A 24,707-nucleotide genomic window follows, 5' to 3' on the forward strand; every position below is an offset into this window, starting at 1 on the left:
GCCAGAGATACCAGAGTACAGCGCTCATGTATCTCCCATGAAGAATGGTTGGAGCGCATACTGATCCTGTTCTACATGCAGCATGGAGATTTAGGTCCCTGTTCTGTAGATCACAGGGGATCCCAGAGGTCATATACCCCACAACAGACATTTATCCCATATTCTGTGGATAGGGGATACATTTTGGAATACTACAGTACCCCTGTAGGGAAATAATTTAGGGCACTACATGTAAAATATAGTGAGAAGTAATAGCAAATAATATCTGATATGATAATCCATAAATACAACGGTAACAACACATCTAAGGTCTGTAATAATTTTGTTTCTTATTTAAATATATTTCAGTTCTTTTTATTAATAACCATTCTTGGATCAGTTAAAATAGGACAGTACCAGTTATGTGTAAATTTTTTCATTTTAATAAGGTTGGTTTTAGTAAGTTTTTCTCTTATTTCCATTGCCTTTACTTTTCATACATTAATGTGTGTGTGTGTGTGTTTACTTTTTGTCTGTTTTTATTTTGTTTCAATGCAAAACATAGTTGGCAAAACATAAAAGAATCATGCTGCATGTTATTTTTCTCCAAAAAGAAAGCTTGTATATTTACTATTTCCCATTTTACAACAAAAGAAATGATCTTGCTGTCATAAATAGGTATTTTAAATGTTTCCTACACCTCTTAGAAAAGAAGGAATTCCCATCTAAATTCCCAAGGTGATAAAGAATGACTATATAAATTATGCTAAAATTGTTCCAGATCATGATCTGCTGTATGTTAATAGTAATGAAAAGGGGGAGTGTTAACTCAAAATGGCCATAACATTATCAGATGCCCTGTGTGGAATAATTTTGAATCTATTCCAAGTTTCATTTAAGATGTAGTTTAAACCAGGTGGTAGAATTCATTGGAAATATGAATCGTTGGTCATTTTGGCACAAGTAGTCATTTTTATGTGTTTTCAGGGAATTGTAAAACACCAATGAGTGAGGGAGTTACAATACAGATTGATTTTCTGTGCTTTTATTATGACCAAGATACTTGAAATAGCAGATATCCTGTCTCAAGTGCTTAACAATGCAAACAAAGCCATAAAAAGTGTAATAGAAAAAGTCAAGGCAAAGTCAAATTGTCCTGATTCTGAAAAAAAGAAAGAACATCTTTGTACTCTTCATTTTGCTAAAGAAATGCGTAAAAACAAATGCTTTCAATTGCTATTGCAGAAAGCTGTAGCTACAAATGAGTTTGCATTGTGCGTGGAAGATGAATTGGTGACCACGAAAGATTTAGCAAGTGATCAATCAATGTCCTTTGTAGCATTTCTAGAATACAAGAAATGTGTGGTATCATTGTATATACCAAGCAATTGGGGATGGTTCCCAAATACTTCACATGCAGAGATTTGTAAGTTGGAAGCCTACCTGATGCCAAGTGAGCGTCCAAAGCCAGGCAACTGTAATGAGCGTTAAACTGTCTCCTTGCCAAACCCATTGCTACTTTAGTACCAACCTAAAATTTAGTAGATGTTCAGCTGTCTTGTCTACAAACCACTACAGGAATGATACTGTTATATCCCTAGTCAAAATATACATGTTTATGTTCAGCTTGTGTATTTTTTTTGTTTTGAAAATTAAATTTGTTCTTTTATCTACGTAGAGTCTGAATTGTTTACCATTGTTTATTCCTCAATGGTTTTCTGAATCATGGTGCTCATTTCCAGGCAGTAAAAATCCCTTAGGCTTAATGTGAGTCATGAAACAAATATGATAGATTTACTAATTAAATACATGTTTCCTGATATTGAAAATTTTAACATTTTGTATGAACCCTTTCTGTAACAATATAATGTAGAGGTATAAAGCATATATAGCCCCTTAAGGACTCAGGGCGTACCTGTACATCCTGAGTCCACTCCCGTTCTATAACGCGGGGCCACAGCTTTTCATGTCACAACACTGAAGACACTCTGCTACAATGTAAAGAAGTGAGTGCACAATGTAAAGAAGTGAGTATATCAGTGTTTAACCCGCTAAGGACACAGGGTGTACCTGTACGCCCTGAGTCCACTCCCTTTCTATAACGTGGGTCGGGCCCAGCCTCTAACAACGGCCGGGACCCATGGCTAATAGTGAGCGGCACTAATCGTGGTGCCGTGAGCTATTAACGCTTTAGATACGGCGTTCAAAGTTGATTTCCACATCTAAAGTGAAAGTAAACTACCTCCGGCTAGCTCAGTGAGCAGTTCAGGACTTCCGTGGCAAAATTACAGCATCCCGAACAGCTGGAGGACACAAGGATGGTGCCTACCTTCCTCCTGTGTGTCCGATTGCCGAATTGTTCACTCCGGGTCTGATTACGGGCGACTACAGGGCCGGCGGCGTGTGACGTCACGCATCCACCCCCGTGTGACGTCACGCTCCACCCCTCAATGCAAGCTGACGCTATCACGCCCCCTCCCGTCGGCTTGCATTGAGGGGCGGAGCGTGACGTCACACGGGGGCGCCGGCCCTGTAGTCGCCCGTAATCAGACCCGGAGCGAACACGCTTCGGGGACTGATTACAAACGGGGTGCCGCGTGCATGATCCCGGGTGTCCCCAGCTGCGGGACTCCCACGATCAGGCATCTTATCCCCTATCCTTTGGATAGGGGATAAGATGTGTAAGCACCGGAGAACCCCTTTAAAACGGTACTCCACCCCTAGACATCTTATCCCCTATCTAAGGATAGGGGATAAGATGTCCCGCTGCTGGTGACCCCCACAATGTCTCCTGCAGCCCCCCGAGTCATCAGCAATTCATGTGTATAGTTTGCTTATCTGAAGCAAACTGTTTGCAGGCTTTCTTGTGCTTTACCTTTAACCCCTTAAGGATTCAGCCCAATTTTACCTTAAAGGAGAAGTCTCACAGTAAACAATTGTTCAGCTTTTAGTGCAGAAGGTAAAGTTATACAGGTTTGTAAATCACTTCCATTACCAGTGCTGCTTAGAAACCAGCTTTATCTGCATTCTTCTGTCTGACAGGAAATTCAGCTGTTCCAGGTTTTCATGACTTTCGACCCCCTATTCAGGCTGTTATCAGCAGCATCCAGGGGCCGTGACGTGACAATTACCCAGAAAACCCCTGTGCTGCAGAGAGCTGACTGAGCTCGAGCTTAGCCCCTCCCATCTGATGAATATTCACACTGTCCTCCCTCTGTTCTGCAGTGATTGGCTGAGCAGCACTGCCTATATGTCGGCTGATTCAGATCATAGTTCTCTCCCCTCTCCTTGCTAATGTTTTTACACTGATAACGGAGGAGAGGGGGGAGGGGAGGGAGCTGCCAGCGTAGGGCTGTCTCACTGAGAATGGAGGGGAGGGAGAGTAGAGTGGTCACTCTGAGCACTGGGGAGAGAGGAGTGCAGGGCAGAGGAGGGGGGAGGTGATTGTGCCACTGTAAAGCTATTTCATTGAGAGGAGGAGGGGGAGGGAGTGATTTTACAGTGTAAAACTGCAGCTTCAACTCCAGGGTCCCTCTCTCTGAGCACTGAGATTACATTTTGTTTCCTCGTGGCCACCCTGCTGTATAGGGCTATGATTGGAGCTCAGTGTTATGTGGGAGTGGCTAACATAAGTTAGGGGAGGTAACAAGTTCTCTGCTCAGGCAGCTGAGAGCAGGAAATGTGAGCAGTGCATGCAGGGAAATGTAGTCTTTGAGATCACAGGCATAGCCACCATAACCAGGAAGTAACTGGAATTTATGAGCTGAATAGCTGGTGAATGGGGGGCGGAAAAAAAATCACAAACATGTCAGAGAGGTGGTAGGTGAATATACTATGGAATGGCTAGGTATCTTTTTTTTCTTTGCTGCATGGGATATCTTCTTTAAGGACGCAGCCAATTTTATTTTTATATATTTTTTCCTCCTCACCTTCTAAAATTCATAACTCTTTTATATTTCCATTTCCAGACCCATGTGTGGGCTTGTTTTTTGCGTGACCAGTTGTACTTTGTAATGACATCACTAATGTTACCTTTAAATGTATGGTTAAGCCCCCAATTTTTTTTTGTGTAAGGAAATGTAAACGAAAATCATAATTTTGCTAATTTGGGGGGCTTTGTTTTCGTGTTGTACACTTTACGGTAAAAAATACATGTTTTCTTTATTCTTTGGGTCAGTACGATTAAATTGATACCCATGGTTACGTACTTTTCTATTATTGTACTGCTTTTAAAAAATCTCAAACTTTTTTACAAAATCAGTATGTTTAAAATTGCCCTATTTTGACCACCTCTAACTTTCTTATTTCACCGTACTCAGGGATTTGTAAGGGCTAATTTTTTTGTGCCATGATCTGTAGTTTGTTTTGGTACCAGATTTGTGTATATGTGACTTTTTGATCGCTTTTATTACATTTTTCTGCAGTTTGATGTGACAAAAAAGCAGAAATGTTTGACTTTTTTTTTCACCATAGGGGATCATTAAGATTATATTTTTATAGTTTGGACATTTACGCACGCAACAATACCAAATATTTTTATTATTTTATCTTTTTTTTCAGGTTTTATGTATTAATATGGGGGAAAAGGGTAATGAAAAATGTTTCTAATTTTTTTTTTTACTTTTTTTTACACTTTTTTAGTCCCCATAGGGGACTATTTATAGCAATCATTAGATTGCTAATACTGTTCAGTGCTTTGCATAGGGCATAGAACTGATCAGTATTATCGGTGATCTTCTGCTCTGGTCTGCTGGAAGGCAGATCAGTGCAGAAGACCCCGGGAGACGGACGGAGGCAGGTGAGGGGACCTCTGTCCGCCATCTTGGCTGATCTGATCGCGCGGCAGTGCCACGGGCGATCAGATCAGCCATTATAAGTGCCGCACTGCGGCAGATGCTGTGATCTGTATTGACCATGGCACCTGAGGGGTTAATGGCAAACATCAGCATGATTGCTGATGTCCGCCTTTACTGGCGGGTCCGCGGATGCTGACAGCAGCCATAACCCACCGGGAATGAAGCAAGCGCATCTCCTGCACTCGTATCACAGCTGTGCCGTAAATGTACAGCGCTGTGTGCTAAGAGGTTCTTTGCAGCGCCATACATTTACTGCGCATGTCCTTAAGGGGTTAAAAGAGGCTTCCTTCTGGGGTGACAGCCATGCAGAACAATTTGATGCAATGTGTGACGTATGGTCTGAACACTGACAAGTTGACCCCCCACCCCTTTACCCCCTGCAGCAATGCTCACAGCACTTATACGTCCATTTTCCAATGACAATCTCTAAATATGACGCTGAGCATGTGCACTCAACTACTGGGGTTTGTGGGGAGGCCTGTTCAGAGTGGAACCTTTACTGTGAAACCACTGTATCGTCACAACATTAAACTGTTATACAGGTTGTGCAATCACTACTTTTTACTTCAAAGTGTCATTTCTTCATTGTTGTCACATGAAAAGATGTTATAAAATATTTACAAAAATGTATGGGTTATACTCACTTTTATATAAGATACTGTAGGTCAGAATTGGTAGAAGCATGTGGAAATGTCATATAAGCTCAGTTAAAGTCATTTTAATAAATAACAATACAATATGGCATTTTTTATTACTTTGTAGCCTTGGGCACCCTGATTCCAAATGTGTTTTTTTAACTTCTTGTTTTGCCTCAAGATATAGGGGTTTTACTTTTTGACTGACCGTCTGAACATTTCACTGAATAGACAGAGGGATAGAAAATGTATTGCAATTAGGAGCTGAATGTGATTAATGCTTCTTGGCCTCCTTTTCATACCCTCTAAGGGTACATTTACACCAAGGTTTATAGTAACAGCATCTGTATATGGTTTTATTTCATAGAACCTTAGACCGGCATTAAGTAACTGTACTAAAAAAAGTGAACCCAGGCACAGTTTGCTGGACAAAAAAATGGGTCCTACCACAGTTTCAAAACTGTATAGTCGTCAAATACTTTTTTAAATTTAGTATTGTAGTAAATAAGAGCCATATAAAACAGTGTGTGTCTACAGTCTGATACAGTTTTAGCTCACATGGGGTTTATATACCTAAACTGAATGCCAACCATATGCACAAATCATGGTGTGATTGCACCCTAAGCTTAGTAGTTACACCAAAGTTTGTAATAAAGTTCTCACCTATCTGACTATTCAATGAAAAGTTCATACCTCAAGAACTACTGTAGAAACAAAGTTAAAAAAGAAATATATATATTGGAATCAAAGCATTCAAACTATGGAAAACTCAATGGACTGACCAGAGGTTCTTTTTAAGTTTATAAATGCTAACATTTTCAACAATTGAAGTAGTCCCATTTTGAACCCTTGCTTGCTATATAATAAACTATTCATAATAATAATAATAATAATAATAATAATAATAGGAATGCTCTCTAATACATGTAATACAATTCATACTAAGTGCCAAAGAGCCAGATCTACTCTTTGGAGTATTTCTCTTTGTTGGCTTGATGAATGGGCGTCCTGAGCTGGAGATCGCCTCTGTTATCTTCATGTTCTTTAATATAGCAATATATATATATATATATATATATATATATATATATATATATATATATGTCATTATAGTTAATGTACAAAGCTATTATGGAAAACTGCGTATGCTACAGAAGTGAGGCTTTGACAAATGTACTTAATGCAGCATTGGTAAATAAGCTCTGATCACATATAAAATGTCCTGTATGTTTCTCATCTGCTTAGATCCTCGGTTCGTTGGGGCATATCTAGTGCCAGAGAGCGACAACCCGGAAGATGACAAAGTATATTTTTTCTTTCGTGAAAATGCAATAGATGGAGAACATGCTGGAAAAGCAACACATGCAAGGATAGGACAATTATGCAAGGTAACATAAAAGTAACCTATATAAAATAAGAATAAAACAGTGATGCAAAGTAAAATACACAACTTGCATCATTAAAGGGGTATTTTCATATCAACTGGCTCCAGAAAGTTAAACATATTTGTAAATTACTTCTATTAAAAAATCTTAACCCTACCAGTACTTATCAGCTGCAGAATTTGAGTTGTTCTTTTCTATCTGACCACAGTGCTCTCTGCTGACCCCTCTGTCTGTCTCAGGAACTGTCCAGAGCAGGAGAGGTTTGCTATTGGGATTTGTTGCTACTTTGGAAAGTTCCTGAGACAGACAGAGATGTCAACAGAGAGCACTGTTGTCAGACAGAAAAGAACAACTCAACTTCAGTAGTTGATAAGTACTGGAAGGATTAAGATTCATAGTGAATATGCAAATTTTGCAAACATAGGATGAATATCTGTCCATATATTCATGAAATATCACAAATTTGAATATCATTACCACCCTTCAAAAAAAAAAAAAAAAGAAATTTAACATTTTCTGCGAGCATTCAGGCAGCTGAAAAACTATTTGAAAGGGTTAATAGCTTATCAGCCTGCATAAAAAAAGGATGCATATAGAGTAGATGCTATTTAAATAATCAAATCATTTATCTAAGGCATGCCTTTAAATGGTCCTATCCTTTGGATTCTCATCTGGCTCCTATCAGAATGCCATTGCCTGCAGTATTACTTTTTTATTTCTTTATTTATTCATTATTTTTTTTTATTCCATAGAGGTCAAGAATCCAATCTTCCCCTGCTGTGATTACTCATGGAAAAAAAAACAAAAATAAAAATAAATCTTGACACTTGAGTTTCTCTTTCCTAAAGGCATTTACCTTACTTTTATTATAAAAAGAAAAAAAAGAAAAACAAATATTTGGCAGCAGATATTTTTTGCACTTTTCTCATAAAGAGACATCTTATTATTTTTAATAAGTGATTGTATACCAGATGTTGTAAGTGTTTAGAGTGCAATACATATGTATATTTATGCCCAATGGCATATGAATATGTTATTCATCAAGAACTTCTCTAGAGTATGTACTGTGATGACAAAAACCACAAATCCTTATGAGCAACACATTTGAGATATTTTCCAAATACAAAATAAAATCTTGTTATTTTCCCAAGAGTCTAAACACACTAACATATTGCACAGCAACATAATTTATATCAGAGGACAAATGTAACATTGCTGGAATGTGCTATAGCATAGGGAGCTTGTTATATACTGAACATGTCTTTTACATTACGATTTTTGGAGAGTATGTAGCCTTGATAAAATGTTTCAACAGACAGTAAATGGAAATATAAGACATATGGTAATTGTGTATTACTTAATAGCTGGCAACATTTAAAAAAAATAATCTATGTCTTGAAAATAATCTATATTCTGATACTTTGCCATTTGTTTCCTTAATGATCGACAGAATGATTTTGGTGGGCACAGAAGTTTGGTCAACAAGTGGACAACGTTCCTGAAAGCTCGGTTAATTTGTTCTGTTCCTGGTCCTAATGGAATTGATACACATTTTGACGAATTACGTAAGTTTCTTCTCTAAATATAATAATGTTCATTAACCCCTTCACATCTTGGCTAGTTTTGACCTTAATGACCAAGGTCCATTTTTCAAAACTGACACATGTCTCTGTGGGTATCATTTTTGTTTTTCATGACAAATTTATACTTTATATTAGTGGTGAATATTGATATATTCAGTGTTTTTTTTTCTTTTTTCTTTTTAGGATGTTAGAAGGTTTATAGATTTAGAAGCAAAATTTCAAAATCAAGGACCAGTTCAGTTCTGAAGTAGATTTGAGGGACCTCTATGTTAGAAACCCCCATAAGTCACAACACTTTAAAAACTACACCCCTGAAAATATTGGGAATGACATTTAAGAAGTTTATGAACCCTTTTTGGTGATTTACATAAATGAATGAAAAGTGGAAATACATTTTTAATTATTTTTTAATTTTTTTTTTTTGGGGGGGGGGGGGGTAAATATTCCATTTTAATCCACTTTTTTTTTCTAGAACATAGCAAGTGTTGAACTGCAACTCAATGTTTATTTCCTTAATTCAGACATATTTGGAAATATTCCATATGTGGCTCTTTTGCTTTATTGGACTTCACCACTGGCACTGATTTAAAAATGATGGAGCACCTAGTGGATTTGGGGGCTTTTAAAGTGCCAAAATATTTTGGGAGACAAGTTGACTTTTTCATTGGTAACATTATTATAATTTTTTTTTACTTCAATTTTGTTTATGAGGTGCTATAAATAAAAAATCAATCTAGAGCTTTTTTTTTTAATCTTCCCCATGCAGTATAAATGACATACATATATGTCCGGATGCAGCAAAGCAGCCTCTTCCGAGGTGTACATGTTTGTGATTATGAAGGAAGGATTAAATATTAGATTCATTTTATAATAGTAATCTCTTGCCTGTTGTGAAACAATTCTGATACAAAATATTTTATTGTGCATTAATATTGTTCTTTTCTTTTTTTTTTACACATTTGCATGCCTGACTTAAAAAAAAGCAATATTACCAAAAAAATTATCAACATAAAAACTGACACTGACTTGATAAATGGGTTGTTCCTCAGGTCAAAGCATAATGTAGCTATAATTAATTCAATATTCTAATTTCTATACAGCAGTTTGAGGAGGGTGATTATTTCTCTCGGAAGATTAAAAAAGGAATAACTTAAGCAAAGACATTTAGAAGATAATCTTCTTCTTCCTTTTTTTTATATAATAAAATCCACTGTGATTAAATTGTTTCTTACTAAAATATACTTACATTTAGATGCACAAAGAACATTATAAGAAAGTGAATAAAGTATAATAATCTAAGGATTGTATTATTTAAATATCAGAATAAAAATGTTAGTAATACTCGCAGTATTCTTTTTACTTAGATATAATATTTCAATTGAAACAACTTTTTTCAAATGTTTTAATAGATGCCATGCATGTCATAGAGAAGCTACTTTATGTTTGTTGATTTTCTTACATGAGGGCAGCGTACTACACATTTTACTAGCATTTATTTTGTAGCATTTTCACAGCTGGACTAATAGTATTTAATTGAGCACTAAAGTGTTTTATAAAGTGATATAACAAAACTGTATATTTTTTTGTTCTCTTTTATCCAACCAGAGACATGATTTGCTTTTATACTGTTGTTTTTCCTCTTCTGTTTTAGAGGATGTGTATATAATGAATTCCAAAGACCCAAAAAATCCAGTTGTGTATGCCGTTTTTACAACTTCAAGGTATAATGTGTTTTCCCTAATAGAATTGGCATGTGTTATTTCTATTATATTTCTTACAATTATAAGAAATAGATGATCAACAGAACTGATTTTACAAATCTTACCAACTAAAGGTGCTATTCTCACCCCTTTCTGATAATCAGTCTTGAGATTGAAGGGTCCTTTGTACTGCTTTAGAACTCTATTTCCTCCAGTTTTCCCTGCACCCCTGTATGGGGAACTGCAGCACAGCTTCATTCCAGGGGTGACACTCACTGATCAGAAAGTGAAAGCATATCCTAATGAATGTCCTAAATATTTCTATTTAAGCTATATTTATGTTGTATTTAGTGGAATTTCTACTTGTACTAAAACTATATTAAATAGAATGTTGGTAAAAAATTTCCAGTTTATTAACTATTACATTTTTCTTGTATTTTTTTTTCTTTTATATATGTTCCTAGTAATGTATTCAAGGGTTCAGCTGTATGTATGTATAGCTTGTCTGATGTACGAAGAGTGTTTTTGGGTCCATATGCTCACAGAGATGGTCCAAATTATCAGTGGGTGCCTTATCAAGGAAGAGTCCCTTATCCTAGACCTGGAACTGTAAGTAACTTTATTTAATGTGCAAACTAAATTGCTTTGTGGGCATACTGTATATAAATCAAAATTCATTTTCCGGTAACTAAAATGTATATTTCCTTTATTTCCAATAAACTCCATTTGAATGATTTTTATGCAAAATTTTAATCACTTAGTATCTTGATTAAACACACTCCCTGTCAAAAGTGATGGAAATATGACCACCAGGATATCTACCTATTTTGTAAAAAAAATTCACAAATAACAGACATGACCATAGCCATATAAGTGTTAATTCTTTGTGATAAATTATAATTTTGTTTGTATGACTTATTTAAATGTGTAACTGCTGTCAGTATAAAACTTTAGGCTCCAAGCTGTCATGGAAACCCATCAGCAAGTTTATGGTATAGGTAAAAAAAACATGGGACATGATGGATTGGACATCAAAAATCTAAACCTTTTAGATTTTTCAATGTAGTTTACATGTCACATGGAAGTTGTCATAATGGACAGCAATGTAAAAATCAAGCAGAGGTTTGGAAAAAACTGCCTGCCATAAGCCACAGAATGCCCAGAATATTATCAAGATGGACTCAGTCAAGTGGTGTATTTTACAAAGAGTAAGATGACCAGCATTCCGATCAACCTATTTTCTTTATTTAAACAATGGACAGTACAGTAAATGACAACATTTCATGCTTTGACCTTACTGCTACCTGTATTTAATTAGGCTGTCTTTTCTTGCAGCTATTTGCAAATCTAAAATAGACAGGTGATACCAAATCATAGACAAATCAAATATTTTTTTTTTAGTTTCAAAACTGAAAGGGGGTTATCCAGGATAAAAAAAAGAACAGGTCTATTTTATTTCAAAGACTGCTCCCTGTCTGCCTCCACCACTTGGTGTGGTATTACAACTTTGCTCCATTCTCTTCAATGGAACTGAGCTGCAGAACCACACCCAACCTGGAGACTAACAGGAAGCCGTCCTAAAAGAAATTATCTCTGTTTTTCAATTCCTGGGTAACCCCTTTAACAATGTTTCTTTAGTGAAATCCATGACTCAAACTATTTTCCTCACACCCATATTGTCCATATTGTTTTGACTTCTTGATGTGGAAAAACGCACCATAAATTAAAATTATTTACTTTAAAGTTAGAATGCTCAGCTATGTATTTAAAAGGTTCATTTTGTATCATATCTTTGGATATGACTAAAAAGTTCAAGGGAGCAAGCACTTTAAAATGAACCATATATTTGCCAATATTGTTTTCTCCTAATAAAATTTTTTTTTTCTTAGCAGAAATACTAAAAGTAAGCAAATGCCATTACCAAGTAAAACTTAGAGAAATGTAAATACTGAACTTCCAATGAAAATACATTTATAAAATAACGTAATGCAAATGCTAATAAATCAATTCTTTGAATGAGTAAACTCAAAAATCTGTTGGAGGGTAACACTAGCTTGTTTGTGACAATATTGATTTTTATACCATTTACTATTTAAATATTAATAACACTTAGATCAAGGTTAAAACAAAGATAATCGATTTTGCCCCTGTTGTATTTTCGTGAGAAATGTATACTCCTAGTTTGAATATGTTTGTTATAAAAACTAGGATATAAAATATATATCAAGAATATACTATACACAATAAATTGTTATCTAATTGTGTAAATATCATACTGTAATATGAGTTCAATGGGAAATAACCTATAATGTATTTAACTGGAAACCAAATGCTCTTCACTAATCTTTACTCCTGCGTCCATTGGTCTCAATGTTGTAAATGTAAACAATGATATTGTTGCAAAAAGGTTTTATCATGGTAACTTATGTAACTCTCCCTGTACTTTAATACTAAGATCTTGGCTCAAGTGGAGTTTTCATTGCTTACTAACAAGTAGAGTATGGAGTGAAACTAATTGATGAAAGCCAAAGTGGATTTATATGTACTCACAAGAATGGCTTTACATGTATAACATGTAATCCTTATGGCTCACATGTTAACATAATCTAAATTTGAGACTAATATGAAAGTATGTGACTAGTATAACGCCTAATATAGTTATTGTAACTGTATAATGTTTAAAAGTGGGGAAAAAAACCTGATAATTCAATAAAACTGACACAACGCTGCTATTATTTTTTGTCTTGCCTTTAGAACATTTAAAAACAAATAAAAAAATGTTGCAGCATACCTTAAAAGTTCCCAATTTTCCCTCTGGTTCATCAATTGCATTTCTAAGGGATGACATCATTTTGCTGGGTGACATCACTGTGGTTGACATGTTACTGCCTTAACTCATGAATGATTGCTCCGCTCTATGACCATTGACACAAAGTCATGAAAACATATGTGAAACCTGGGGAACCAGAACAGCAGCAAGGGAACAATGAGTGGGATTTTACACATACTGCTCCAAATTAACTAAAACTGTTTAACCATTAGACAGTATAAAATTAGTATAAGAATGTGCCAAAATATATCAAAGTAGCTCAAGCTATTTGAGAGATGGGTTTCATTCTTAGGTTATGTTCATGCACTGTTTTTAGCCTCATTGTGAGCCTTTTTTACTGCTTTTTATTTGTTCACACTGTTTTTTTCACAATTTTTATTTTGCTCTTGTAAGATTTGTATAGTTCAAAATAAGGCTCAAAAACAGTGTGTGTGTTTGTGTGTGAACCTAGCCTTAGACTTTCAAAGTTTAGACCAACTATTAGATATTTTGGGGCTTTTTTGTCATAGTTTTAAACCATGGTCCCTTTTATCAAGGCCACACTTTTTTAAAGTTTGGCATTTGCTAATGATAGCTTTATCAATTTTTTATAATGATGAGGTTTTCAAAACAGAAAAATACTTACGGTTAATATAGTAATATACATTAATGGCTATACATAGCTTTCTGTTGTTGTTATTACTATCATTATTATTATTATTATTATTATTATTAGCTAAACAACTCTATGATCAATACATATACTGTTTTGGTGCTAATTATTTCTAAATGCTACTTTTTCCCCAGTCATACTAGAATTCTATTTATTCATTTGTTTGCATGTTTATTTATTTTCCTTTAAATACATTTTTTAGTGCCCAAGCAAGACATTTGGAGGCTTTGACTCAACAAAGGATCTCCCAGATGAAGTTATTATGTTTGCCAGGAGTCACCCAGCCATGTACAACTCTGTTTTCCCAATAAACAACCGCCCAGTCATTATTAAAACAGAAGTCGATTATCAGTTTTCCCAGATAGTAGTTGATCGTGTAGAAGCAGAAGATGGTCAATATGATGTAATGTTCATTGGAACAGGTATGATTTTTTTTTTTTACTGTAACAAATGCTGTAAATTTTATAAATAATACATGTAAGAAGGGGTAAACTTCAGACTAAACAGGAACATCTTAGCCAGTGAGGAAAATCATGGTTAAAAGGAATAGCTTAAATATTAACACTGGGATGAGATCACAGTATAAGGACGTGTGTTGGAAAGGATCTGTTTCATTCTGAGTGTGATATTATTGCTAAATGCCGCCATCAAAGTATGCCATTGGGTACTTGGGGTCAGTTTTCAGATTCCTCTGTTGTAAATCTCCTGACTCAGTTCAAAATGATGCCTGACATAAATCAGAAGAAAACTGAACACTGGTCTGAAGCTTTAGTTCCTAACATTTTACATCTGTGGGAAAGTCTTATGGTTAGTTCAGGAAGAGGGCATATGTGGATTGAGAATTAAAGTGTGAAATAATTTTTGCTATGGGTGTTATGGTGTCGAGCCCTCACAATTAGTTCCCTTTCTGCTAATCTGATTCTGTGGGAGCTATAAAACTTCCTCTGTCTTCCTCTGACTTCACTTTAGTTTCTGCCAGACTTGCATACAGTTATGTGGAGTGAGAGTTTGATGTTATATTAAGCATTAATACTATAGAAAAATCACTTAGTTTTACAGTTAAATGCAACTATACATTATCAGATATATCTAACAGACGTCAAGGATTATTAATAAAAATTTTAAGAAGAAAGGGAAAAAAGGGATTTTTTTTTTCTTTTTTTTCCGACACCTTTATTTATTATAATCCCCGAATACATCCATGATATGCCATCTTCCTATAAACATTTTTAAAAACACCAATGTTTTACACTTAAGAAGTAATTTTTAATGGATTTTCCACATCCATGTTTTACCTCACAACACTAGATCATTAGCATCACCTGCACAACGATCCAGTCCACAATTTATACATAACAAACGACAACCATCCAATCACAAGGCTGCTGCAGGAATAAATATTACCTTCCCACTAACAGGCAGCCATTGCTATTGAAAAAGAGGTAGATGAGTACCTCGAAACGTGTCTAGCCTCCACCACCTGTACCCCAGTATTGTCAAACTTGGCATCATCCATTGGACTGTAAAAACTATATCAGAACACGCTCCCGGGATTGCACGTATTCCGTTTGCCAGCGGACATCTCCCTGGTAACCTCGCTCGAGGACATTGCTGGTAAGAGGCACAGTGTGCCAAACCCCTAAACCCACTCAAACTTTCCCCATGCCTCCAAGGTAGAGTGATCCACATTTGAGGGGTCTCCAGCGCTGCAGAGCGCAGCTTCATGCACCCACAGGATTACAAATAACAGACTATCTATATCTCAATTACTAATCTCTATCCCTGTGCCGTCAGGGTAGAGTGGGACCAATATAAGGAATCTCCAGCGCCGCATAGCACACCGAATTCACTCACTTACCAGCACGCTTCCACACGCAATATCTCTAGCAGATACGAGCCACAGAGACATCGCTGCTCAGATCATAAGATATAGTATTCCACCCAGCATAGCACGATCCCCGTGCATGCACCTATAGCTCTACCTATTATTTGCCTAACTGGGATACCAGCACTTATTACTTATACATTTTATGCCTATTTTATTTTTATTTTCTAATTTATGTACATCTACTATCAGTCTTATCGTGGTAAGCCTGATGTAAGGGCCCTACAAAGGGCACCACAAGAAATATCACTATTGTTGTATTAAAAGAGTACTCTGGTGCAGAGTATTCCTGCTCCGTCCTGCCCGGGCTGCAAAATAAATTAAAATACACCATCACTCACCTCCCTGGGTTACCGCGGAGCACCACTACAGCTGATCGGTCCTCCGGTCCATCTCCTTCATACTTCCAGGTGTAAAGAAGCGTCACATGGCGCTCAACCTATCGTCGGCCGAGGCAGAACATTGCGGTGGCCTGCGATAGGCTGAGTGCCATGTGACGCTTCGTTACACCCGGAAGTATGAAGGAGATGGACCGGAGGACCGATCAGCTGTAGTGGCGCTCCGCGGGAACCCAGGGAGGTGAGAGATGGTTCATTTTCATTTATTTTGCAGCCCGGGCAGGACAGAGCAGGAATACTCTGCACTAGAATACTCCTTTAATGAATTGTTTTAATTCAATTTAACTCACTGGATCTACTATATATATATATATATATATATATATATATATGTATTCATATATATTTTTATACACCTATACATTGGTTTAAATCAAGCCCAGACTTGAGGAAAGTGTACCCCCACTACATACATTTCTGTGCAATTATTTTAACTAGTCTTCCATCTTCATCTTCACAATGATTGTCCTTTTCCCTAAAGCCAGCCAAGGGAGTTTAACATTGTACAGGCTTGTCAACCTTATTACAATGCATGTATCTTGTACGTGTATTGGTACATGTTACACTTCTTGTATTGTCCAAGCTAATTAAATGACACTTATAGTATTGCAAGTCAAGGCAGGTTTGTAGCATCTTTGTTGCCCCCAGACAATTGACATGAAGTGACATATGTAGAATGGTAATGCTCTTGAGTAGACACTTGATATAAGTTGACAGAAATGTTAATTAGCACATTACTTTGAGATCTAACAAGATGGCCAAAGGATACTATAGAACTATCTGGCAGACCTGAATAGTAAACACCTGTGCGAATGGTAATCTATTCTGCACCATTTGTCCTGACAGATATATTGAACATTTCTAGAGTAATGATATCCTCCCAGCTCTGGTTTGACACCTCCATGCTTAATTATTAATTGTGAAGCTGAATTATTCATTATCAATAGTCTTCTCATTACTAGTCTTTACAAACCTGTCGCCTGGGTTAAAGGACAGCTGCTCTTTATCGCCCTAAATAGGAAGTAAATATTGCAAATTGAACCAACAATGGATGCCTGAGTGCTCCTTTCCTTCCTTAGATAATCCCCATTAATGTCAGTCTTAAGTCTCAACATTTAAACATAATGTTACCCGTCAAAACAAGTAAAAAGGCTACACTGGATATAACTCAAGAACACATTTCAGGGCATCCAAAATACAGTTCAGTGATAGGTGGTTATTTGCTTTCTTTGATCCATGTACAGAAAGTAAAAAGTATAAACTTTGCATTGTTCTATATACCCTGTAGCTTGTGTGACTTACCAAGTGCAATCAATGTCTCTCGGTGGATCAATTCTCTAAATATATGACCTGAGGTAATATTTCAAATAGTGGAAGCGCTTCTGTCATTAAAGTGAATTAATAGCCTTCTTATCCTTTAGCCAAGCTGTAAAATGGAGCCTATTGATCTTAAAAAAGTAGATGTTTTAATTTGTGTGAAAGTATTTGAAACTCTACTCTGCAGAACTTGATTTGTACCTCAGATACAGTGCAACTCTGGTACCTGAGGCCTGATCACAGTCTCCATAGTGATTAACTTATGTTACCTTTGACCTCTAAAGTTTCTGCAGATGCAGAGGCTCCGAAATGTACTTTATGCAGAGTATTCTTCAGAGAGAACCAATTCATTTTAATTAGGGTGCCCAGAGGTTAGTTGTCAAGTTTCACCCTTTACTTATCAAACTTTACATCTACCCTAAAACATTTATTGCAAAATAAGTGTTGAAAGTTCGCACTACCTTATTTTGTTCTTGACACATTTTCTTTCAGAACTTAAATTAATTTCAGCATTCAAAATACTACCTTTCACGTTTCTTCGAAAATTGTTATAAATGATCCATATAATTTTGCCTTGGGAAAACACCCCAATGTACGACAATACTACTAGTAAGTTAATGGTTGCTATTAATCACATCAAGCTTTTTGGAATTATATAGAATAACATGAATAGTTTGTTGTTGTAGCTTACAAATGCTTTTCCTGAAAATGCCCAGTTGTCCTATTCTTCTGGATTTCAGGATACTTCATACAGTGTAGCTGGCCTGTTTGAGTTGCTTTGATCATATAGTTTACTTAGTGGTATAACTAGCATCAAACTGGGATAAGATGGGCACCATGGAGAAACTTAATATGAAGGATGATTATAAAAATATATACAGAACATGATCATATCAACTTCAAACTGCATTCTACACTATAACATATTGTGTATACAGGCTAAGCCACTAAACTATACTAAAAGTTATTTGTTAATACATTTCCTTAAAATTTTCTCTAGCAGCAAGTCATAGGGTCTATATCAGCTTTAGGTAATCTCTTCTGGAGGTACTTTGGTAAAACAGTCAAACCCAGAGAACAGCTTGGGTGTCTTGGTTTCCAAACAATCTACTAGGACCTTGTATCTAACAAACAAATACACAAGATATTGATGAATACTGTACAATACATTAGTTTAATTAGAAAGTTTGAATAGTATTATTACACGGTTGTGTATTTAAATAGGGTTGTATCGCTGCTGCAACACTTTCACATAACCCAGCTGATAATGTGGCCGGGTAAACTATGGGTCCACAAATATTGATCACTCTTTGCACTGATAATGTGTGGTAAATAAAAAATGTATATTACATTTTGGTTTACCGCAAGGGGTTCATTTGTGATTTAAATAAACTCTTTCTATGTTATAGATCACAAGATATCACTGTTTTCTTGCATGTTATTTTATTGGGAAGGATACATACACTTGGCTGTGTTCTGGTTTCAAGTAAAATCTTTTTCAACATGGCTGGCATTTACCCAATAAAGAAACATTTGAGGGCATGATGATTTTTTTTTCTCTTCATCTACTTTGTTTTATTAGGGGGTAGTGAGCCATATAGATCATCTCTGTAACCATCTTCACTATTAGGATATCATTTATGCATGTAATGGATAGGGTTTTGAATGGGTACTAGAAACCCCAATAATGGCTATATATTTAAAAGGCCAGAAATTACCTGCTGAACTGTGCCTTTTGAGGAAAAACATTATATGTAATGATAAACTAGAATATTATCATGATAGTTATGCCGTAAATGTTGTAAAACACAATACAGTATGTTGTGGAGCTATTGCTTCAGACGGTTGGGTTGGATGCCTGGTATTTTATAAGACAATAATCTATTATTACTGTAGAAGGTGGAAGCTGGAAGGAAGATATCCAGTTGCTACCGCAAGAGTAATACCAGTTAAGTGGCATCTGACCAGATCAGCCCAGAAAGCCTTTGTGCCAAGCATCGGAGATAATGGCAGGAGAGACAAGCTAACGGTGTAGATGGCAATAGCACAGCAAATAGAGTACAATTTGGCAGAGCTGACTTGGTTTTAGTAGCAGAGCTAAGTAGATCAGAAGCAGCCAGGTGGAGTTTAGCTAACCCAGTATGTAGCGGCGTCGTCAACAATCTAGGTCATTCACTGAAAAATCAGGAAAGTACAAGCAAGATAAGACAGATGCAGAGTCATGTAACAGGACTGGGTCAAACACAGGTATTTAGGACAGGAACAGATCAAACACCTTCGCTGTAGATAAACTACACTATGGCACAGGCACCACAGAAAGGGAAAAATGCTCACATATAGGTGGTGCCTGGCAGGAATTGGAGGAGGACAGGAACCAGGAATGTGCACGAACCTTAATGAAACAGTCGTGCATGCGTGCAGCCCCTGCAGGGTGTGCCAGAAACTGTTGCTGCATGCAACAGTACAGAGTAGGATGTCTGGGGTCTGCAGCAGGAAGAAGGAACCGAGTGTGCGGCTTGGCCAGCGTACATGCAAGACAAGTTTTACTTCTTATTTTACAGGAAAGCTTTTAGTTCATTTTGGTACTATTTTGAGGTATGTAAAACTTTTTGGATGCTTTCTGATTTTTGGGGGGGAGAAGGATTTACAAAATACATAAATTCTGGCTTTTTTTTTTCAATGTTAACCATGTGGAATAAACAGTGACATAATGTTACAGTTTAGGTGATTGTGAGTGTAGTGATGCCATATAGGTGTTTTTTTATTTATTTAATCTTACAATGGTCTATAGATATAAGGTAGGGTAACATAGAAAGTGGGTGGTGCCACCAGTTTAAGAATTAGTAAGCAGTGCCATTCAGCAATACAGCATGGATGCTAGGTGTGGGTAGTTGGCCAATCAACTATTGATGACCTATCCTTTGGAATATATGACAGTCCTTAGACATAGTGAGAAAATAAACTCATAACATTTTAAGTAAGAAGAAAGTAAACTTATTTTAATTATACACAGATATGTACCTGGGAGGTGCAAGCACAATTTCTGAAATTTATCAGTGCACTATAGACATCTCCTTGATGTAATTTGTATTTTAACTCTGTGATGACTACACCACATTAATAAATGGGCAGCTCATCTGGTCCTTGTGCCTTCAGCACTTGCACACAGTGCTTAAAGGATCGCATTATTACACTGACAATCTGATCCTGTGCTGTAACACGGAACTGAAATGATCAGCACAGAACACACATTGAGCTTCTGCATTCGGCTGGTCACTAGGGTAGCAGTAAGGACACAGGGATTCCCTTAGTAGAGTAGACCTAGGGGCATGGAAGAGGATATGTGATCTGCATCTTTTCTAGGAGCGTCCCCCAGGGATGGTGAGAATAAAGATTTTACCCTTTATAATGCTTTGCCAAGTGTTATATAGGGTAAAATCTGATGATTGGTTCCTTTAATTCCTCCTCCCCCACAAAAGTTAAAACCTCTCTAATCATGTGATAATTCCAGATAACCACATCCACAAACACATTTTGTATAGGTGTAAGGTGCTCAGACATTGACATGTTCCTGACACACAGAATGTACATTAGGCCTAAAATAGCATTTTAAAAATCACCCACGGCCAGCAATTTTACCTAGTTTTTCCTGCTTTTGTTCTTTTGTTGAAAATTTCCTGCACCTAGATATTTATCACTCACGTGTAGAGGCTGTGCCTAAACCTAAGGGAGGATGATATATTTAAAGCCTAAATCCAACCATAGTGGTGCAGTACGTTGTGCATTGTACACATATTTACTATTGCTATACATGAGAGAACTAGTTGATTAATTTTCAAGGTAAATATTGTTTATTGAATAAACAGGCTTAACCTCTTAAGGATGCAGGGCATACCTGTACACCCTGAGTCCACTCCCTATAAACCGGGGCCACAGCCTGAGATCCAGGCATGAGCAGTCAAGCAGCAGAATCATTGATCAATGTAATCCTATGGTATAACAATGATCAATGTAAAAGATCAGTGTGTGCAGTGTTATAGTTATTATGTTATTATTCATTCTTTCTTTTGTATCAGTGTTATAAACTCTCAGTACTTCTATTTGCACCCCCTTGCACTAGCACTTTACATAACTGTTTTGGCTCTATGCATTTATTTTTCCATACTGCATGTGGTATTATAAACTTTTAGCTATACAAGACTCTATATCCCTATATATTTTATTATATTCCTCAAACATTTTTTAGTATTTATATCCATTTTTTATGAACACATTAATTAATTCTGTATATGCCATTTTTATGTGTAATAAATAATATTTTTAACCATGAATTTTTAGTGTATTATACCTTTATTCCTACCGTATTGCATTTATCTACATTTGGGGTTATCACATATTTCGGTCAGATGTGTTTTTTTACACACATTTAGGTGATATTGCATTTTCTGGTTCTTGTGAACCCCTCCCATAAGTAGGGTATAATTTTAATCATATGGACCTGCAGAATAAAAAGAAGGTGTAATTTTTACCGAAAAATGTACTGTGTAGAAAAGGAAGCCCCCAAAAGTTACAAATGGCATTTTTTCTTCTATTTTGTCACACAATGATGTTTATTTTCAGTTTCAATGTAGATTTTTGGGTAAAATGACTGATGTCATTACACAGTAGAATTGGTGGCCCAAAAAAATAAGCAATCATATGGATTTTTAGGTGCAAAATTTAAAGAATTATGATTTTTTTATGGTAAGGAGGAAAAACCGAAAGTGGAATTTTTTTTTTTTATAAATCAACTGATGCCAGAAAGTTAAACAGATTCATAAATTACTTCTATTTAAAATCTTAATCCTTCCAGTACTTATTAGCTGCTATATGCTCCACAGGAAGTTCTTTGAATTTCCTTTCGGTCTAACCACAGTGTTCTCTGCTGACACCTTTGTCCATTTTAGGAACTGTCCAGAGCAGGAGCAAATCTCCATAGCAAACCTAACCCTCTCTGGACAGTTCCTGAAATGGACAGAGGTTTCAGTAGAGAGTACTGTGGTCAGACAGAAAGGAAAATTAAAAAGAATAGAACTTCCTGTGGAGCATATAGCATCTTATAAGTACTGGAAGGATTAAGATTTTTAAATAGAAGTAATTTACAAACCCGTTTAATGTTTTCCAGTGGAGTACCCTTTTAAAACAACATGAAAAAATCTGGAACAATTATCTTTTCAGAATTCATAGACAGTCAAATGTGTCTCTAAAAAAAAAGACATCCAAAAATTGGGGATGAACGAACTAAAAAAAGCACCTTTAGAGATTAAAATGCAGCATTTCAAAGGTAAAATTTTGGTAATGAAGGGCAAAAAAAAAAATGTTTATGAAATAACTGTATGTAAAACTGCATTTAAGTGTGTAGTAGGCAAATATTTTTCACATTTTTGCTCCTGTCTGTTCAGGGTTTGGGAAAAGCTGTACATTTTCAGGGCATGCCATATAGGTTAAATAAAGTGCCTCCAGCATGCAGCTGCATGGAGAGTAAAGTGTAAATTCAGCTGTACTCCATCTTGACAAGTGCCCTCAAAGATCAACTAAGATGTTATCTGGACCTTTGCACTTATGTGACACTCTTTTGGCCTCTGATATATGTACTCAAATGTTTAAGAACAACCATAAAACACACAGAAGCTCATAAAAAGTACAAGAAAATGCATGTCGTATACAACTGAGTTATACTGCTTTCTTCTGGTATTATGTAGAATTTGTATTTAACTTAATTTTATTTAATATTTTTCATTAGGGATGAGCGAATCAAATGTGACGAATCCGAATTAGTTATGAATTTCAGAATTTTTTTTATTCCCAATGAATGCAAATATCGCCGTGATTCTATTGTGCGAATCGCTTCATTAAACTCCATTTAGTGCGGTCCAGGCTATGTAAAATAGTGGATCCACATGTGAGGACATGGGGCAAGGAATCCTGGGAAGGCGGGAACAAAGGTGGGCAGGATGTCCCTGAATCACATACAGGATGCTTCCTTTCAGCAGCCAGTCACGCCTGTGATGTCACAGCCCTATATAAAATCGGCAGCCATCTTGCGGCCAGTCACTTCAGCCTTTTACTGCAGAGAGAGATAGATAGGGGCAGACAGCGCAGTGTGTTGCACAGAAAAGCTTTTTCCAGCAGCGATTCACCTCCTAGTCAAGTCAGCGCTCTGTTGCACAGAGAGAGGGAAAGAGAGCAGTGTGTGTTTCACAGAAAAGCCTTCTTACTGCAGTGATTTACCTCCCAGTCACTGTCTACAGTGTTCTAGTACAGAGAGCAGTGTGTTGCACAGAAGAACAGCAGCGATTCAGCTCAAGCACAAATCCTGCCTAGAAGCACTGATAGGGAAGGGAGTGAGATTGAGAGAGAGAGTGCAATTTTGGGTGTAGTACACAGCGACTGTGTGCTGCAGCACTGGTGTGTACTGCTGGTGTTGTGCACAAATATTTTTTTAAGCATACTGTAGCGCATTTTTCTGCCTTCATAAGTGCATAGCACATACGTACATCTATGTGGTGTACTATTTTGTTCCTGTAAGGCTAGGTTCACACTGCGGAATACGAGTGCGGCCAGCGCTGACTGAATCAGTCGGCGCTCGGACCGTGCGGACACTGCACTCTCCAATTGATTGCAATGTGTTCCGCGAGTATTTCCGCCTTGCTCATTCTTGAGCCAGAAATTTTCAAGCGGATTTTCAGTTCACAAATTCCGCTTCACAAATTCCGAAGTGTGAATTTGTGAATGAAAACCCATTCACTAGACTATACATTTTAGTAAGCAGAATTTCTGCCTGCAATTTCAAAGCGGAATTGCAGGTGGCAATTCTGCAGTGTGAACCTAGCCTTAAAGTTTCAAGGGCCTAGATACTGTGAAAGGCCAGACAAAAGTACTCACTAGCTGGTCTTGTACACAAATACTTTTTTAAGCGTACTGTAGCACACTTTTATGCCTTCATAAGTGCATAGCACATATGTACATCTAAGTGGTGTACTATTTTGTTCCTGTTAAAGTCTCAAGGGCCTAGATACTGTCAAAGGCCAGGCAAAAGTAGTCATCGGCTGGTGTTGTACACAAATACTTTTTTAGGTGTACTGTAGCCCATTTTTCTGCCATCATATGTTCATATCACATACGTACATCTAAGTGTCGTACCATTTTGTTCCTGATAAAGTCTAAAGGGCATAGTTAGTGTAAAAGGCCAGCCAAAAGTACACACCTGCTGCTGTTCTAGACAAATACAGTTGTAAGCATAGTGAAGCGTATTGTATTCCCCTCATATACGCACTAAGTATGTCAGGCAGAGAAGTGCCAGGATGTGCACAGAGGAGTGGCAGAGGCCTAAACTCATCAGGTGCAAGAAGAGGTCAAAGCAGTCTAGGGGCGACTGGCAGCAGGTGTCGCAGCGAGAAGCTTGATCTCCCGGTATCAGCTAGAGGTCGTGTCTCAATAGACGGTTG

The 24,707-nt window shown here is 36.8% G+C and overlaps 1 protein-coding gene across 3 annotated transcripts in view; it reads left to right on the plus strand.

Annotated features, from left to right (window-relative positions):
* The window catches only part of SEMA3A (semaphorin 3A), a 265,980-nt gene that overhangs the window by 191,544 nt on the left and 49,729 nt on the right, over positions 1-24,707 (plus strand). For all 3 annotated transcript variants that reach the window (XM_056573400.1, XM_056573403.1, XM_056573401.1), the window contains exons 7-11: positions 6,716-6,858; positions 8,306-8,420; positions 10,090-10,159; positions 10,603-10,747; positions 13,823-14,042. In XM_056573400.1, coding sequence (XP_056429375.1) covers positions 6,716-6,858; positions 8,306-8,420; positions 10,090-10,159; positions 10,603-10,747; positions 13,823-14,042 — 693 coding nt within the window. The remainder of the gene's footprint in view (positions 1-6,715; positions 6,859-8,305; positions 8,421-10,089; positions 10,160-10,602; positions 10,748-13,822; positions 14,043-24,707) is intronic.

Source organism: Hyla sarda, chromosome 4 (genome assembly GCF_029499605.1).
Source record: "Hyla sarda isolate aHylSar1 chromosome 4, aHylSar1.hap1, whole genome shotgun sequence".
NCBI classification, from domain to species: domain Eukaryota; kingdom Metazoa; phylum Chordata; class Amphibia; order Anura; family Hylidae; genus Hyla; species Hyla sarda.